The 17,332-nt window shown below is 42.0% G+C and overlaps 1 protein-coding gene across 3 annotated transcripts in view; it reads left to right on the top strand.

The window, feature by feature from the left end:
* FAM120A (family with sequence similarity 120A) overlaps positions 1-17,332 on the top strand; it is a 49,430-nt gene that overhangs the window by 13,961 nt on the left and 18,137 nt on the right. For 2 of the 3 annotated variants that reach the window (XM_048316101.1, XM_048316099.1), the window contains exons 4-10: positions 5,007-5,135; positions 5,591-5,687; positions 6,772-6,872; positions 7,163-7,446; positions 8,135-8,222; positions 11,569-11,793; positions 14,167-14,341. In XM_048316101.1, the coding sequence (XP_048172058.1) occupies positions 5,007-5,135; positions 5,591-5,687; positions 6,772-6,872; positions 7,163-7,446; positions 8,135-8,222; positions 11,569-11,793; positions 14,167-14,341 (1,099 nt within the window). The remainder of the gene's footprint in view (positions 1-5,006; positions 5,136-5,590; positions 5,688-6,771; positions 6,873-7,162; positions 7,447-8,134; positions 8,223-11,568; positions 11,794-14,166; positions 14,342-17,332) is intronic. The other variant, XM_048316100.1, reaches the window with a different exon arrangement.

Raw genomic sequence — 17,332 nt, 5'->3', positions numbered from 1 at the left:
AATTGCTGTTGCTGCAACAGGGAGAAAGAATCAAAAGCTGGATGTGACCTTTTCTGAGTCAGGATCTTGTCTGTCCAAATGTCCCTGTGGAAACATGTAATCATTGTGCAGACCTGCATTTGAGTCCTGTCACCTTCCTGAGAGCAGAGTTCACTGAAATGACCACCCAAATCAGGGGTTTGAAACAAGAAGAGTTGATTGATTTCCTGAGAAATCATCTGATTGCTAGACCTTGTTTGTAAACCAGCATTATTTGTGTGCTTTTGGATTTATCTTAAAGACAATTTGGTTCTTATTCTGGAAAAACTGGTTGAAGTATGGAGCTTCAAGATCAATGTGCAATACTGTCAGAATGAGTTTGGGAGGGCAGTTTCTTAGCTCTGGAAGGAATTGGTGCCTGTTTGGGAGCACAGACCACTGAAGAAGTGCTGACTCTTCATTCACAAGGTAACCTTAGAAACAAAGCTTAATGCAGTCTCCCTTTATTAATAAGAAGGGTATGCAGGGAAACTCCATCTCCTTAGTTGCTCCATCTCGGTGGAGAGGCAGAGATGCTTCCAGAAAGCAATCCAAAATATGCAGGTTAGGCTCCTTCTCTGAATCTCTCTAGGAAATTCCTGTCTTACTGTTTGTTGACTTCAGAGGGTGTTTGCCAGAGGGAGACTAATATGTGAAGTAGATGCTTAGGTAATTTGCTGCTGCTTAGATGACAAAGGGGACACTATTAAAATACACTTCAAATAAATGCCTTGTTGTTCATGGGGTATTTTGATGCTAAGGGTCATCATAATGCAGGTCAGAAAGACCTCAGGAAGTCATCTAGTACAGCCTCCTGTGAAAAGTGTGGTCAGCTTGAGGTCAGAGCAGGTTGCTCAGGGCATTGCCCAGACTAGTCTTGGAAATCTCCAAGGTTGGAGACTGCACAGCCTGTCTGGGCAGCCTGCCCTGTGGTTTGATGGTCCCGACGGTGAAGATGCTTGCTTTGCCTTGTGTGCAGTCTGAGCCCTTCTTGTTTCAGGCTATGTCTGGTGTCTTTTGCTCTTGCACAATGCAGTGCTGTGAAGAGCTTGGCTCTGTGTGCTCAGTTACCTTTCTGTGGGTAGTAGAAGGCTGTATTTCCAAAGCCTTGTCTTTCCCACGCTGAATAAGCCCCATTCCCTCAGCCCTGTCTTTACAGAGCAATTGTTCCCACCTCTTTGACAATCTGGATGGCCTTCTGCAGAACCAGCTCAACTGTTCGGCCACGTGGCTCGAGCCCCAGACAGAATGCAGTGCTCTGGAGTGGATCTGCTGTGTACTGAGGAGTGGGATGCCTGGGTTTGCCAGCTGTGCTCCTGCTGCACAGCCCAGGGTGCACCCTGCTGGCTCCCGTTCAGTTTGCTGCTGCCTTCCAGCCCCAGGTCCCTTTTGGCACACCTCCAGCCTGTGGAGTAGCCAGGGGTTATTCCTGCCCAGGTGCAAGGCTTCACTTTTATAGCTATAGAATTTATGAAGGCTCCCGTTGGCTCATCCCTATGGCTTGTCAGGGAGTTCTGGATGGCAGCCCAGCCCTCAGGTTTGGAGTGTGCTGGGCTGTCACACAGGTCTCAGGGAAGTCTGTCTGTATCACATCTTTGGCTTGTGCTTCTGCTCTCTCCTTCGCTTTCTGACATAATTCTTGTTCCTCTTCATATCTTCAGCCTTTTCACTCACCAGTGGAAAAAAGATGTTCTCTGTGTGTTGTCTCACAGCAACTGAACGTTCGAGGTCTCTTTTTTGTTTGAGAATGAAACTGAACCAATTACCTGTTTCCAGCAGGCACAGCGGTAAATGACTAGTTGATTAGTCTCTACAGGCTTTGCTTCTGAAGACAGTGGGCAGCTGGGGTGTTCCCAGAGTTGGGGAGCTCTTCCCAGGTGTAGCTTAGGTACCTTCTACGCTATCCTAGTTATCCCGTGGAGTTGTGCTTATGAGTCTGTTCTCTTCCAAAAACCATTTTCGCAGGTTTATTTTGTCAAACCCAAGATATTTTTGTCTTGTTGCTTCTGTGTTTGTAATGTTACTCTGCCTCTCATTTTGACAATTACTTCTATAGAATGCATGGCCTTTCCCCACTTAGTCTTTTCAGAGTGCACAAAAAAGTGACTTGTGATTTTTGTCAGTGCTCTGTCACAAACTGAAGGAGTCCTTTTACAACTAGCAAAGAGACTGGGCCCTTCTCAGGTGTAAGCTCTCCAACCTGATTGCCTGCATGTGTGGGACCCACCCCCATGTTTGCCTTCCAGAAATGATTTTCCATGTTGTTGCTTGTCTGAAACTTTTCTTCAGAGGATAAGGGAAAAAAGTAACTTCTAATGAGAAATTGGTAAAACATGTTGCTGCTTTTGCTCTGAAATGCTTTGTGTGACACTAAAAGTAAGTTTGAACCACCAACACATGCTCTGTAACTTCTGCTGCTAGTCTGAATTTTTCCTATCCCTAACATGCAGTAAGACTTAGCTTGTGTTTTAATGCACGCAGGATTAGAAACATTCTTTATGATCCAGTACAAAATCTACAGTTTTGGATTTCTGGAAAGTTCTGAAATGAATAGAAATATATTTTATTCTTTAATATCAGGAAAGTACATCTTATTTCACCATTTTCATTTCAGACTTCTGTGTAGTGTAGGTCATGATACTCTTAGTTTTGAGGGTGTTCTCACATCTGTACTGGATGTCTTTGAAACAGAAGAAAAGAAAATCCAAATATGTGAAATGTCTCTAGATCTGTAAAGCATACTTCCAGAAGGCCTCACTTCAGGATTTAAGAATATGCTCCAGTAAGATCTTGAGGCTGTTTATAGGCAGCTAAATGGGAGCGACATGCAAAGTGAGCCCTTGATAGGCCTCACTTCATACTTCAGGGCCTGAGCTGAATGTTAGTGCCAGAGTGATGTGATGTGTTCTCTTGATGCCAGCTTTATATGGTTTATTCAGTATTGTCATCATGGAGATCACATAAATTAATGGGAGATTGCTTACTTCTGTCATCCACTGTGTTTCCAAGCAGAGATTGCAGGAACCCTCAGGGAGCAGTGCAGGGTTTCTGCAAGGGCTCTGCCGAGAGCGCATCCAGCATGACACAGCCACGGAATGATTCAGCTGCTTTTAGAGATGGGTAATTGTTACACATACAAGGAACATGGGAGGTGTTCACCAACTGACTTGGATTACCAGGGAGAGGAAAATCTTATCCTTCTTCTGGCAAAATGTGGGCAAAATTCTATCATCAATATTTGTGACTCTAAGCTTACATGTGAGTGTGATCTATATTTAATATTGTATATATTCAGAGTGCACACTAGTGTAAACTTAGATTTTAGTGTCTGAGATAGAAATAATTACCCTGCCACTGACTACACTGAACAGAACTGTTCTTAACTGCTCACTTTTCACAAGGACATGGAGTGACAGAACATGGGGGAATGGTCTTAACCTGAAGGAGAGCAGGTTTAGGTTAGTTTTTAGAAAGAAATTCCTCCCTGTGAGGGTGGGCAGGCCCTGGCACGGGGTGCCCAGAGCAGCTGTGGCTGCCCCTGGATCCCTGGCAGTGTCCAAGGCCAGGCTGGATGGGGCTTGGAGCAGCCTGGGACAGTGGGAGGTGTCCCTGCCCATGGCGAGGATGGCACTGGATGGGCTTTAAGGTCCCTTAACCATTCTGTTTCTATGTTTAATTTAGGCTTATAAAATACAGAGCTCATCTCTGGTAGAGAATGACCAGAGATAGAATGAATATCCTGACATTTGTAAAAAGTAGACATTAGGAGAAGGAAATTAATAAAAATGGGAATCTGGCAAAAATTCCATGGCCTAAATATGAAGAGGGCAGTGTAAGAAGTTGCATCAGAAGTAGATCAAATAAGGGCAGGGAAGAAAATAATCACATATGGTAGACTCTGTATAAAATGGAGTTGTGGTACAGGTTTTAAATTTTCAAAGATAAAACTAATGAAGTATTAATCAGAATTTTGCTTAAATATTTCTGACAAGACTGAATTGTGCTATTTTCTAGTAAAGTATGATCTCTCTGTGTAGAACGCAATAAGAACACAAAGATTTTTCAAATTTTTTTATATCTTAAAAATAGAAGTATTAAATCATAATAGTGATCTCTCAAGTTTTGAATCACTGAATTTTGCAAACAGGTTAAAAGATGTTAAAAGCAAAAACCTAGCTAGCAAAAACCTGTAGACCCAGGCGGAGTGCTTCAGAATTGTGCAGAGGTTCCAGCCAGAATTTTTAGGAATTGCTCAGGCTTCCTCTAGAATGTAGGACATGTATTTGGCGACCTCGTTCCTGGCCCTGTGAGCATGTGCAGCACTCGGGATGCGAGCAGAGGCTGCCGATGGTTGAGGAGTTCTTCAGACCCAGCTGGCAGCACTGCTTCCTGCCTGGAATTTTACAGAGGTCCAGAATGGTTCCTTGGCCTGAAGCTTCTGTTCCCCACATAGGATTACATGGGGCATATAAGAGCAGCCATTCCCATAATCATATGCCAAGTCATGATTTATTTTCAGGAGGAACCAGTTGAATGCTGAGGTGGAAGTCCAGGGTTTCCAGTGGGTCTTTTTCATCAGTTCTGCTATCACTTTACACTCAGAAAATAAACTGTATCAAAATATTTCCCGCCATATATATGTGAATGTGTGATGAAGATTATGGTTCATGATGAATTAGATGAAACATTTTGTACTGGGGGAAATGTGCAACTAGAAAGCAGTGAAAGAATCAGCACAGTTAACCTTGTTTGTTGTTGGAGCTGATACTTAACCAGCAGGTATTTACATAGAGGTGAGGTTTCACGTATATATAAATGTGTTGCAATTGTATGAGTCCCTGTTTAAGGTGAAGTCTTAAAGTGGAAGGCCCAAAAGTAGGTAGATAGTGTGGCAGCAGGGAGTTTGTTGAAGATACTGTCAGTAACGGGGGGTTCGGCTGCGTGCCGTGTGCCCGTTCCGTGCTCACGCTGCCGTGTTTGCCATGCAGGTACGTGCTCACCAGTTAGTTTTACCGCCGTGTGACGTAGTGATCAAAGCCGTAGCCGACTACGTCCGCAACATTCAGGACACCACTGATTTGGATGCCATAGCAAAAGATGTTTTTCAGCATTCGCAGGTAAAGTATAAAGCCAACTACTTGTCTTGCTTTCTTTTTTAAATCAATTTTGCTGTACATTTGTGTTGAAGAATTGCATTCGATAAAATAGTGATTTGATCAGTTGATAATAGGAATCTATTGGTATTTGCAGTGGCTCAGCTATTCTAATTTCATGTTCCGTGCTTTCTGAGGGTGTTTACCCTCAGTGCTTTAAATTCTTGATGACCAGAGGGGTTTGTAGCCTAGCTGCGTGCACTTCCTTTGAAAATCAGCTGTACATGAAGACTGAATGTTTAAACTTCACCCTTACATGGGTTGACATAACATTTCTTGTACTGGAGCACTGCTGCAGCCCTTGAGGGTCCCTAGGCATTAATCCTGAGATATGGTGTACATAACTACTGTACAGCCCTGTGCTGACCTACAGGTGACAAACCTGGATGTGCTTCTGACAGATTTTTTTTTTTTTTTAGTCTAGAACAGATGACAAAGTTACTCGGTTTAAGAGAGCGGTTGCTTATTACTCAGCAACTAATAAACCTATGCCATTTCATCCACCACATTACCTAGGTAAGTAATGACAGCAGCCAGGCTTTTTGTGTTAACTAACACCTGGAATAACCCTAAATCAGAAATTGTATTGGTGGCAGCATCTACAAAAGTGTTTGTATCTTCTGGCAATTCTCACTGACCCTTGAAGATGAGGTTTCAGAAGAAGGTTTTTATAGGATATGTGCTGAGGTTGTGTTCTTGCCCCAGAAGAGAGCAACCTGGTTTACTTTTCTTCTTGGCTATTGCAGCATCCATTCTGGCATTGGGACTTGAGAGAGATGATGCTGTGAACAACTGAAGTCTGGTGTCCATTCACATTCATGAGGACAGGACCTCTTTCTGGCCATTAAAACATATTTACTGTTTCTCACTGGCCTTGCTGACATGTTTCAGAAATCCCTTTATAGTCTTTGATTTTTTGATGTCATAAGAAACCTGCTTAAATTGCAGCCACACATTGTTGTGGTGTTGCAGATTATTCTCAGGCTTAAAAATTAAAATGTGTGATCACAGGATTTCCTACTCATGCCCCAATCTTAACACTAAAATGTCATTTTAGCTGAAATTTTCTGAAGATCATCAGTTACCATACTGGTACACTGACACAGATTTTTCCTGCTCTTTTTGAGGGTGTGGGAGGTCTTTATTTACATCCAAAGACCTGCATTAAAGGGTTTAGAGGCTCCCCTAGGTCAAATACTCAAATGACAAAATGCCAGCATTCTGCATCTGCGTGACGTTGGCAGCATCTTCATTGTGACATCTCTTGAGGTTTTTTTTTTCTTGTAAGCTGTCTTTGATTCCCAGGTAGAATAGGAATGTGTAGCAATGAGAGATACAAAGACCTGAAAGAAGGTGAGACACATAAAATACACTTCACAAGCTACAAAGTATTTTTATTGAAAGGCAAAAATGAATAAAACTGACTTAAAGACATAGGAGAAAACAGTAATGCTAACAGAACAAGAGTAAATGAACCATAGAAGCAAAAGGACAAACAGGGTAACATTTATGTCAAATACTGAGTGTTTTCATGAGTGTTTGGTTTTTTAGTTTGTTTTTTTTTTTCCCTTCTCTTTTCCCCTCCTCCCCTGCCATACAGCAGCCAGACCGAATCAGTTTGGTATGCCTGGGATAGTGCCACCATATGTTCCTTCTCAGATGCTTAACATTCCACAGACCTCACTACAAGCAAAACCTGTGGTAAGTGTAGCTTCTGCCCTGCTCCCTGGGAGAAGCCTGCTGTGCTCAGCAAACTGGAATCCAGATGGGAAAGGTGGAGCCAGCTTTTTTAGAGTGGGCAGTCACTGACTGAATTTTAAATCTGGAACTGAAGTGGTGCTACAGACTCTGGTAGAACAGTTTTTGTGGATGCTCAAGATGGCTGAGTTTTAATGCATACATTTGGAAAAGGCCACTTGATTAAAGAATGTATTTTGTTTTAAAAGCAAAGCCTTATTTGACTTCACTCAAGAGTGATCCCTTTATTTTAGGCCCAGCAGATGTCCAGTCAGGGTGGGGCCCAAGGGCAGGGTCCATACCCATACAGCCTCTCTGAGCCAGCTATCACCTTGGAAACAGGTGGAAAAAGTCTGTCTGAGCAGAACAACTACAGTAACATTCCTCACGAAGGAAAACACACACCATTGTATGAACGGTCTTCTCCAATCAATCCAGCCCAGAGCGGGAGCCCTAATCATGTGGATTCAACCTATTTTCCTGCCTCTTCTACATCTTCGTCCTCTGACAATGATGAAGGCAATGGGGGTGCAGTGAAGTAAGTTTCTCATGAGGATATTCTCTTACTCAGCTTCTGTTAAAATAAATTTACTTTCAAAATCATTTACCTGTATCCTGAAAGTAAGAATCATAGAATCAATCATAGCATACCCTGAGTTGGAAGGGACCCAGAAGCATCATTGAAGTCCAGCTCCTGGCCCTGCAGAAGTCTGCAAATTAGTGATATGATAGACCTTAAAAAGATAGTTTTGGGTCACTATGACTGCAGACATCTGCATGGTTCAATCTCACCGCTGTGTTCCTTAATCAGGAATCCAAAACCAAATAGTGTTGGGTGTTTTTTCTCTTCTGCCCTTATGTTTTATTGAGAGAGTGAGGTTTTGGTAAATGTCATAAAGCCTTCCAGTCCTTTACATTGTGTAAAAAAATCTTCCTACTTCACAGTATAATTCATTAAAATTTCAGAAGCTAAAAGCTATGGAACTTCACTGAACTTGTAGTGTTTACACTTCCTAAATTTGGGGATAATGTGACTTTGCAAAGGAACCTAATGTGAATGTCAGAAATTTTTTTTGAAGACTCGTGCAAATGGACATTTTTTATAGAAAGCATCCCTTAAAATCAGAATGTCTTGCCCAAAATTCCAGTCACAGACACCAAGGATTTATTTCACTGTCTCTCAAACTGCATTTTAGTATGATGTTTTTCTTTCTGCTGTCCTTCAGCCATGTCAGTGGGAACAAAATAGGCTGGGAAAAGCCAGGAACCCAGTCAGAAGGTCAAACACGTGGAGAGCTGGGAGACCAAACAAAGGTATTTCCTTAAATTCCAAACATCACAGTTTATTACTTTGTGTTAAAGCTTTACAGCAAATTCGGGGGAGGATTTCCAATATTGATCCATAGTATTTAGTGCAAACCTTTACACTTCTTTGTGAATTACAAAACAACAGCTTTAGAGTACAGGAGGGAAGTTTCCAAGGGAGCATATACATAAAAACAAACATTAAATAGGATGTGTAAAAAAATGCTAGATACAAACCAGGAACAAATCAATAACTTTGTGTGGCCCTTAGCCAACTATCTCACCCTCAGATGTTGCTCTCTGGGTTTCCAGTAGTGCATGTTGGACTTTGAGGAAGGAGTGTAACAGTCCGGGTGTCCATGGAGTCAGAGTCCACATCCTGTAACCCACAGTGCAGTAAGTACAGCTCTGACACCATCAGTGTTAGCCACAGGCCACTGCAGGTGTATTAGAGCTCAGCTGAGGAGTTAAAAGTCCTTTATAACTGCATGGTAGGAATTTCACATAATACTTGTTAAAGTAGCTCTGTGGGACCAGTTAGTGTTGCTGCTTAACTAGGTAAGGATGGGCTAGGTAAGCCCTTCATAAAGATTTATCATTATTAAATTTAAGATTTCAAACCACTGTTCAATCAAGAATATGGTGGCCTCTATGCCGAGTTTGAGCTGTGTTTGGAAAGAATATTCAGAGCATTTGCACTTAATATCTCTGTGCCTTGATGGTGGAGCTGTATACCAGCTGTTAACTCTGTCAAAAAACCCCTGATCCTGAGTTAGTTACACTGTAAGCAAACAACATTTTCCTTGTACTTTGGCATAGGAATTCCAGTAAACTTGGGCTTTTGTGCTTAAAATATCAAGTGGATGATTTCATCCGTCAGCGATTATTATTTCTACAGGCTATGCCTGTAGGATAGCTGTGTCTGCCTGGAGATTAGTCACCGTATGCAAATGCTAATTTGACCTATTACATTCCTTTCTTCTCTGCTGGGCTGGGCTGTGTGTGTGCAGCCCTGTGGGTCCCCGCAGCCCTGAGTGTGTCCTTTCCCAGGGACAGCCCCCACACCGAGCCAGAGCTGTACGAGCACTTTCCAATGGATGTGTGCACGCAGGCTGACTTAAACATATCCTGTTTAATGTATTGGTGCTCCTGAGCTTTACTTGCCTAGTTTTTTTAATATTATTAAACCACTTCTTCAGCCCTCAGTAGCAGGAGAAGGCAGAAGTATCTGCTGAGCACAACAGGAAGGATTGTGAGTACGTTTTGTAAATGAACTTATTTCCTAGAGAGGTGAACATTAATGACTGAAAAAAGAGGTAGTACTTCCTTAAGAAGTTGCCCAGAGAAGGTACCCCATCCCTGGAAGTGTCCAAGGCTGGGTTGGACGGGGCTTGGAGCAACCTGGGATAGTGGAAGTGTCCCTGCCCATGGCAGGGGTGGAATGAGATGGTCTCAAAGGTCCCTTCCAATCTGTGATTCTATGAAGATTTCAACCGAGTGAGCTGTGTGAATCTCTGAGGTAAAGTCCTGAAAATCCAGCTAAGATCAGGCAGGTAGCAGCAGTCTTGACACTCCTTTCCTTGACTTAAATGTCAAAATTCCTTGCAGTTATCTCACAGTGTGATTCTACATGACAAAGGTAAGCTCCTCTCATTTGGGTGGATGCATATTTCTAGAGAAAAAAATCCCCTTTTAACTTTGGTGTTTCCTCAGCTTAGGTGTTGGAATATTGCTGGAGCAGATGCAGGAAGAAACTGGGTAGTGCAGTCGGGGAAAGCATTGCTGTCATGTGGGGCTTTTTGTCTTCTTTCTTCCCTGTGTGCCCCCAGTAATTGATAGTTCTGTAAACTTCTCGCTGTGGTTCACTATTGTTGACTTACAGTTGTTGGGGTAGTAGAAGACAGAGACAGAAGTCTTTAACCTGATATAGAAATATTTGATACTATAACACAGATTTAATAAAGCTGTGCTATGAAAGCATTTGGTGTTAGCATGTGGTGTTGGGAGTGTTCTGGTTTACAGGTTTTAACCATTTCATCTATATATTTTCATTTTTATAACTCAAATGAAGTCCATATTGCCAACATTTAAAATGCAATCTTTCAATAGCGTCCTCTTTGGCTGTGTGATTAAAGTGTCATCTGAAAACAAGGTTTCCCTTTGATATCTTGCTAGAGTCTGTTTTTACTACCTACACCTTTCTGTAGAAGATTTTTGGAAGTAGTGTGGGGTTTTTTGTTGTTTGCATGCAGGTTTGTATTTTTCATGGGTCTGAAGGGAACCACCTGAGCTTGTTTGGGCCTATTTTTTATGTTACGTGTTCTGTGGGATTTCATGCTTTGGCCATTTCTGTTTCAGCTTTGCTTTTCAAGTCTTAGGAAGCATGTGAACTTCTTTACACATATTGTGAAAATACTCATGCATGATGTATTATCAAGTGATCAAATTTTGGTCTTAAAAGTTTTTACTATTGCTGTAATAATTTGTAGGCATGAAACTAACATGAGCTCTTAAGCTAAAACCAGCTTTCAGTTTTGAAGACCAGGATTTTTAGGAATGAACTCTAATTTTTTTTTTTTTTTGTCATATCCCTGAGAAATCAACATAAATCCTTATAAAGGCTGGGAGGTTTACAGTATATTTTTATGCATCATATTTTTCCCGTAAGTTTATGGACTGCATTTCTAGAACTGGAATAGAATGCCACTTTAATCTTTCAGTCAGAAAACTCTGCCATTTTCTCTTACAATCTTCTCAGACAAAAGAGCTTTTATGTTACAAAAAAAACCCCAACCAACCATAAAAACCAACAACATTTACCAGACTTTTGAGTTTGGACACTGTGTATTTTACATGTTACACAATTGAACTATGTTATTTTCCCTGTTTTGTCTAGAATTGCAAGCTGAGAAGGGCTATGTTTATGGAAGTCATAGATAAATTACAGACTATGTGGCTGTCGGTTAACACATTGAGTTGGGAGTATCTTGGAAATACTGAGTTGAGAGGCCATTCATAGGTCATTAAAAGGCCATCAGTCCACTTTTGCATTATGCAGTTAAAATTTTTTTTAAAAATAGCAATTACTGTTGCTGTTAATAAGTTAAAAGTTTTATCGTAATATTTATTTTCGTAGTAATTTGGTTCCACTAGCAGACAATGGCTGAAGGTTTCTGTTTCCTGAAAACCTTGCAGCCAGCTTTGGATAATGTATTCTGCACACTGCAACAGCGTGATGCGAGGATTTACTGTTTTCATTGGGGGTGAGGGAGGAAGTTTGCTGTTTCTCTTGGCTGATCTCCTGGTATGTTTCTGGATACATCCAAAGCACTTTATTTTGTATGTTCTGTTACAGGCAGAAGGTTCCTCTAGTGCTTCTTCAGGAAGTCAGGCAGCTGATGTCAAAGGGAATCAAACCAGTAATCCACAAATCCCATGCCTGTTGTCCATGCCCACCAGAAACCACATGGATATTACTACCCCTCCATTACCTCCGGTAGCACCTGAAGTATTACGAGTGGCAGAGCACAGGCACAAGAAGGGGTTAATGTATCCCTACATCTTTCATGTCCTAACTAAGGTATGATATTTTAAAATGAGGTACTGTGAGATAATGATTCTGTGAAGATAATTGTCCTGGCATTTCTGGCTAAAGAGTATCAGATTTTTACATCGTTTTTAATGCTCTAAGTTCTGGTCCCTTTTCAGTCTTTTGAACCAGTTTTCCCCCCATTTTCTAACCACTGATCTGGTACATTGTTCCAATAAATATGAGGTTACGATAATTAGAAGTATTTATTTACAAAATTAATTTTTTTTCCCCAGCTATATGCAGATATTCGTATATCTCTATGCATGGGTGTATATGTCTCTGTGTGTATGTTTATGCAGAGTCCATTTCCATCTAAAAATTCCAGTGCATGTGCTTTGGTGTCTGTGCCAAGTCTTTTCTATTTTCAGTGTTCTGAAGTATTGAGATTGTTTTCCCTCCCATCTGATCCCTCCCATTGCTGATAGCTGGCCCCAAAGAAACACAGCAGCTCTAAGAAATCCCTTTTGTACCAGCAGCTAGCAAAATGGCACTGTCCCCATTCCTGTTAACCTTTATTCACCTTAAAAATCCTCATCAGGACAATAAGGACCGCAGGCAGGTCTGACATCCATCAAACTAAAAGTTACTGCATCGAGGTTGAGGTTTGGATTTCCTATTTCCCATTTGTTTGTTTAGTACCACAGCTCATGTTGCTGTCATGTTCTTACACTTTTTTGTCAAAGAGAAGTGAAGAATCAAAAGGTCTGTGAAGACCATTGATGTCAGGTCTGTTTCACACTTTGCACAGCCAAATATTCTTAGCATGTTTAAATAGTACTTGATGTTTAGTCACAGAATCACAGAATCATTTAGGTTAGAAAAGATCTTTTAAGATCATTGAGTACAATTGCTAACCCAGCACTGCCAAGGCCACCACTGAACCATGTCCCCAGCTGCCCCATCTACGTGGCTTTTAAATCCCTCCAGGGAGGGGGACTCCACCACTGCCACCTAAAGCCATTTCCTTTGTCCTGTCCCTGTTCCCTGGGAGCAGAGCTCACTCCCCCCTGGCTGCCCCCTCCTGTCAGGGACTTGTGCAGAGCCACAAGGTCCCCCCTGAGCCTCCTTTGCTCCAGGCTGAGCCCCTTTCCCAGCTCCCTCAGCTCCTTCCCAGCTCCGTTCCCTTCTCTGGACATGCTCCAGCCCCTCAAGGTCATTCTTGTTGTGAGGAGCCCAAAACTGACCCCAGGAGCTGAGGTGGGGCTTCACCAGTGCCCAGCACAGGGGATGGGCACTGCCCTGGTCCTGCTGCCCCACCATGGCTGGAACAGGCCTGGGTGCCCTGGTCCTTCTTGCCCACCTGGGCTCCTGTTCAGCTGCTGCCACCAGCACCCCCAGGGCCTTTCCTGCCGGGCCCTTTCCAGCCCCTCTGGCTCAGCCTGGAGCTGCAGAGGGTTTCTGTGACCCTAGTGCAGAGCTGTTGAACCTTGTGGTGGAATTATGGGGATTCTTCAGAAATGGGCACGTGTTCCAGGTTATGTTGCTGTTACTGAGAGAGACCTTTTAGACACAACCTTAAACCTAAGGTAGTTTTGTCGAAGTTAAACCTGACAATATCCTAATGTAATCACTTCAAGGTGTCACCTTCAGGATTCATTACTAGGATAGTTTAAATAGGTTTTTTTTTAAGAGAAAGTAGCACAATGGAGTGTTTTCTTGTCAGTGTTAAAAATAAAGGTTGATTTTTGGGGGCAGTGCAGTCAGTTTTTCTCCAAGAATATCCTAACATGTTTGGATATGCAGTTATAGAAAACAGTGCTGTTTTGAGAGAAAATCTTGGAAGGTTCTTTCATGCTTTTTTCTTAAAAGGTATAAACCACTAAATTTTTTGCATACATGTATTCAAACCTAACCTTACTCGAGTAATTCCCAGATAGGTGGTTTTGTCCAGGTGTGCTCATGCATTGTTTTTCACATTGAGTCCCCAATATTGTTTCAAATCCTGCAGCAAAGACTGGTGTTTTTAGACAGCATGAATATTTTTTGAAATAACTGCCTGAAATGTAGATCAGCTTCAGATGTGTTTGGCTGTCTAAAAGCACGTTGCTCTATTTCCATGTGTGCTGTTTTTTCAAGTACCTGTATTAAAAGTACAATATTTAGTTAATCCTCACATGTAGCTAGTCCAGACAAACAAATATGTGTGTGATGGAGAAGGGAAAGAGGAAAGCAACAGAACCTGGAGGAAATGAGGCAGGCTGGGTTAATCCTTCCCCGAGCTGAGATCCGCTTTATTACTGAATCACATTTGTCTTGACTAGCTGACATGTGTATTAGGGTTGGATTGGGTTCCCGTGCATACCTAAGTGCTTTTTGTTCACTGTAACATGTCATATTTCTCTGCTTTCTTTCATGCCAAAGGGTGAAATCAAAATTGCCGTTTCTATAGAAGATGAAGCCAACAAAGACTTGCCTCCTGCTGCTCTCCTGTATAGGCCAGTGCGTCAGTATGTTTACGGAGTCCTGTTTAGTTTGGCAGAAAGCAGAAAGAAAACTGAAAGGCTTGCTTTTAGAAAGAACAGACTTCCACCAGAATGTACGTACTGCAGAACCCATGCTTTATTCCTCTTCCCTTTGCTGTGGTTTCAGAGCCGCTTGTACCGTGATGTGAATGGGAATTGTTGCTAAGATCCTGTCAGGGTAGCTGATGCCAGAGGAATTTTGGGCTTATTGGATACCATGGATAAGAGAAAAAGATATTGTTAATTTGAAATTTTATTTCCTATTGTAGTTTAAGAACTATAAATGTTGCCATTTCTAAGCAAGCTCTGAGGTTTGGCTTTGAATGTCTGCTTAAGCTGCTGCCAGACCTGCAGTGAGTGATGTCAGCTTGTGATGTCATTTCTGTGTATGGCAGCACTGGATTTTAGGAAACTTCTATTCTCTGTACATGCATACAAATCTCCCTGCGTTTTTAAAAAATGAGAGGTGCACAGGTTAACTTGCCCTGTCTTCCCAAATGTGTCCCTGAAGGTACCTCAGGGAAATTTGCAAGTATCTTGTGTATTTCAGGTATTGGCATGTAAAAACCTAGTTTCAACCCCACAGAAATCAGAGTGTAATGTAACCAAAGGTAGACCTGGGTGAGGACAGACTAAACTTTTGCAAGCAACCTTGTCAGAAGATCCTTTGACTTGTTCAGAGAGATGGATGTTAATCTTCTCATTAATCTGGAAGTTGTCTTCTTAAGTCTTCAGTTTCCAGGAATTACTACCATTCTAGTCCTTGTTCTAGAGTGTTTTTGTTATAATGAAATGCATGCAAGGAAATGACTGAACTTTGCAGTAGCAGCTTATAAAGGTTACAGGAATGCTGAAGCATTCAGTGCATGGCACCAGCAGCACAAGTATTTAAATGTAGGAGTCTGCTGTCACTATGCTAAATCTAAGAATCAGATATTTGGAATGTATGAAATCATCATTCACAGGTTTCATGTGTAAAAGGATAAAAATAATTATCAGTTGTAAACTTTGTATTCATTCCCTTTGCTCTTTCCATTTGTAATTGTGAAATGTTTTTGTACATTTGTAGTGAAAATGATAATCTCCCAATGATGTTTGAAAAGCCATTTATCTTTGCCAGTTACTTTGTGGGAATCAGTATTTACCCTGTTTGAATAATACCTCAGCACACATACAAACTTCTTACTTCTTAAAACTCACACAGCATAGTACTATTTTGGGTTACAAGGTTATTTGAGGATTAAAACAGTGATTTTATTTGCAGTCTTCATATATCCTCATGAGACTTCTGTCCTGAAAAGTGTACTACAGCCTGTTTTTTGGTGAAGTAGCTGAATGCTGGAGGTCCACTTCAGGTTTAATCTTGTAAACCTAGAAAGTTCTCTGTAGGCTGCTGGAGAAGCCTATATAATCTCTATTTTCTCTTCATTTATCCTGCTTTCCAGAGTTTATTCTTAGTGGAGGGTAAGCACACTGCTGCTGACTTGGTTTAGTTACAGGAGCTCTGGCAAATCTTGCTGTAGGACGTATTCAGCTACTGACCTACTTCTAGCTTAGGACTGACCAAGCTCTTAAAAAAGCAAAAACCAATTTGAACACATGCCCAGAAGTTCCTTGCTTCGCTGCAAAGCTGGCAGTGCCGGTAAAGATGGGTTTGGGCTGCTGTGCAGGTGTGGGGTATGAAAGGGCTCTGGTGCAGGAACGCCTTTATTTTGGTTGGCTCTCTTACAGAGCAGCAAGACTTGGGCAGTCTGTCCAAGATGTGAGGAGGGAACAGCATCTGAAGCACTGATTAGCCCTCTCTAATTTTTCTGAGGACCCAGGCTATAATGAACTAGGTGCTCATTCTCCTCCAGTGTCTAAATTATTTTGCTGCTCTCAAAAATGAGTAAGTTATGAAACACAGTAATGAAGACAATTAAGAGAAAATTTAGGGATTAAGATATGTTAAGAGAATTAAGAAATTAGTTTCTGAAGAAATGTAAATAGTCCTTAAGATTTATGTAGAGAGGTAATGAATATTAATATCTGAAATCCTGTCATGTTTGTTGTGCAAACCTAACATTGGCAACTTAATAATAGTGCCTGAATAATTGGCAAGGATATTGCATGTGAGGGTTATGGGAGGCTGGGAAAAATGCATAATAAACTGACACCTCAGGATTATTACTAAATATATAGATGGCAAGATAATGGGTCTTTCATGAAACGGATGGGTTCTTGTCTTCTAAATCATTATTTTTTTTATGAAGTTGAAAAGCCAATGAGAAACAACAGAAGCAGCAATCAGTGGTGTTCCTCAGTAATCAGTGTCTGCTAAGTAATGCCTTTGCTGTACATGGCCTCGTCTCTGCTCCCAGAGGACAGGAGAGGCTGGGTCACAGAATGCCTGATTGTGTTTGGCTGCCAAGGGCACGGTGCTGACTGTGCTGCCCTTCCCTCAGAGGGGGTAGAAACCAAGGGTCTCAACTTGCTCTGCTTGTCAAGCTCTGAAACAGGTTATTTCCATGTCCCGATAAATACATGTGTGTACTGAAACCATCTGCTCTTTCTGCTCAGTGGCGAAACGCACACTTGCTCAAGCTGTCAGAGCTCCTGGTTGGATCCCAAGGTTTGTTATTTTAAGCCCAGCCACCTTGTGATGTGCTGTTCCCCATCATGGATGTACTCAGCCGGTGCTGGCCTTGCCAAGAGGAAAGCCGTGTCTCTTGGGCAGTAGCCCTCGTGCAAAATCAAGCGTGCTGAGCTCAAGCTGTGCTGTCAGGAAGGATTGTAAGGTTAAAAATTACAGTTAATGAATAAGACCAGAACTACTGGAGCTGTGCTTGGCAACCAGAGCTCTGCTGGGGTGCTGTGGCTGGTGCCTTCAGAGCCTGTAACAGCACTCAGAAGTTCATCAGGCAGATTACTGTTGTGCAGGTTGATGCTGACCCCCTTTGCTTGGATTGACCTTAGCATGTTGTGAGGGCACTGTTGAAAGCAGAAGTCCATAGATTGTGTGGTGCCTTGGGCCTCTGTGGGTATTCAAACCTGCTGATGAGCAGTAGGATGAGGTTGGTATGAAA

This window comes from Corvus hawaiiensis, chromosome 11 (genome assembly GCF_020740725.1).
Source record: "Corvus hawaiiensis isolate bCorHaw1 chromosome 11, bCorHaw1.pri.cur, whole genome shotgun sequence".
Taxonomy (NCBI): domain Eukaryota; kingdom Metazoa; phylum Chordata; class Aves; order Passeriformes; family Corvidae; genus Corvus; species Corvus hawaiiensis.
Note: the sequence above shows the minus strand (reverse complement) of the source record. Positions and strands in the feature narration are given on the sequence as shown.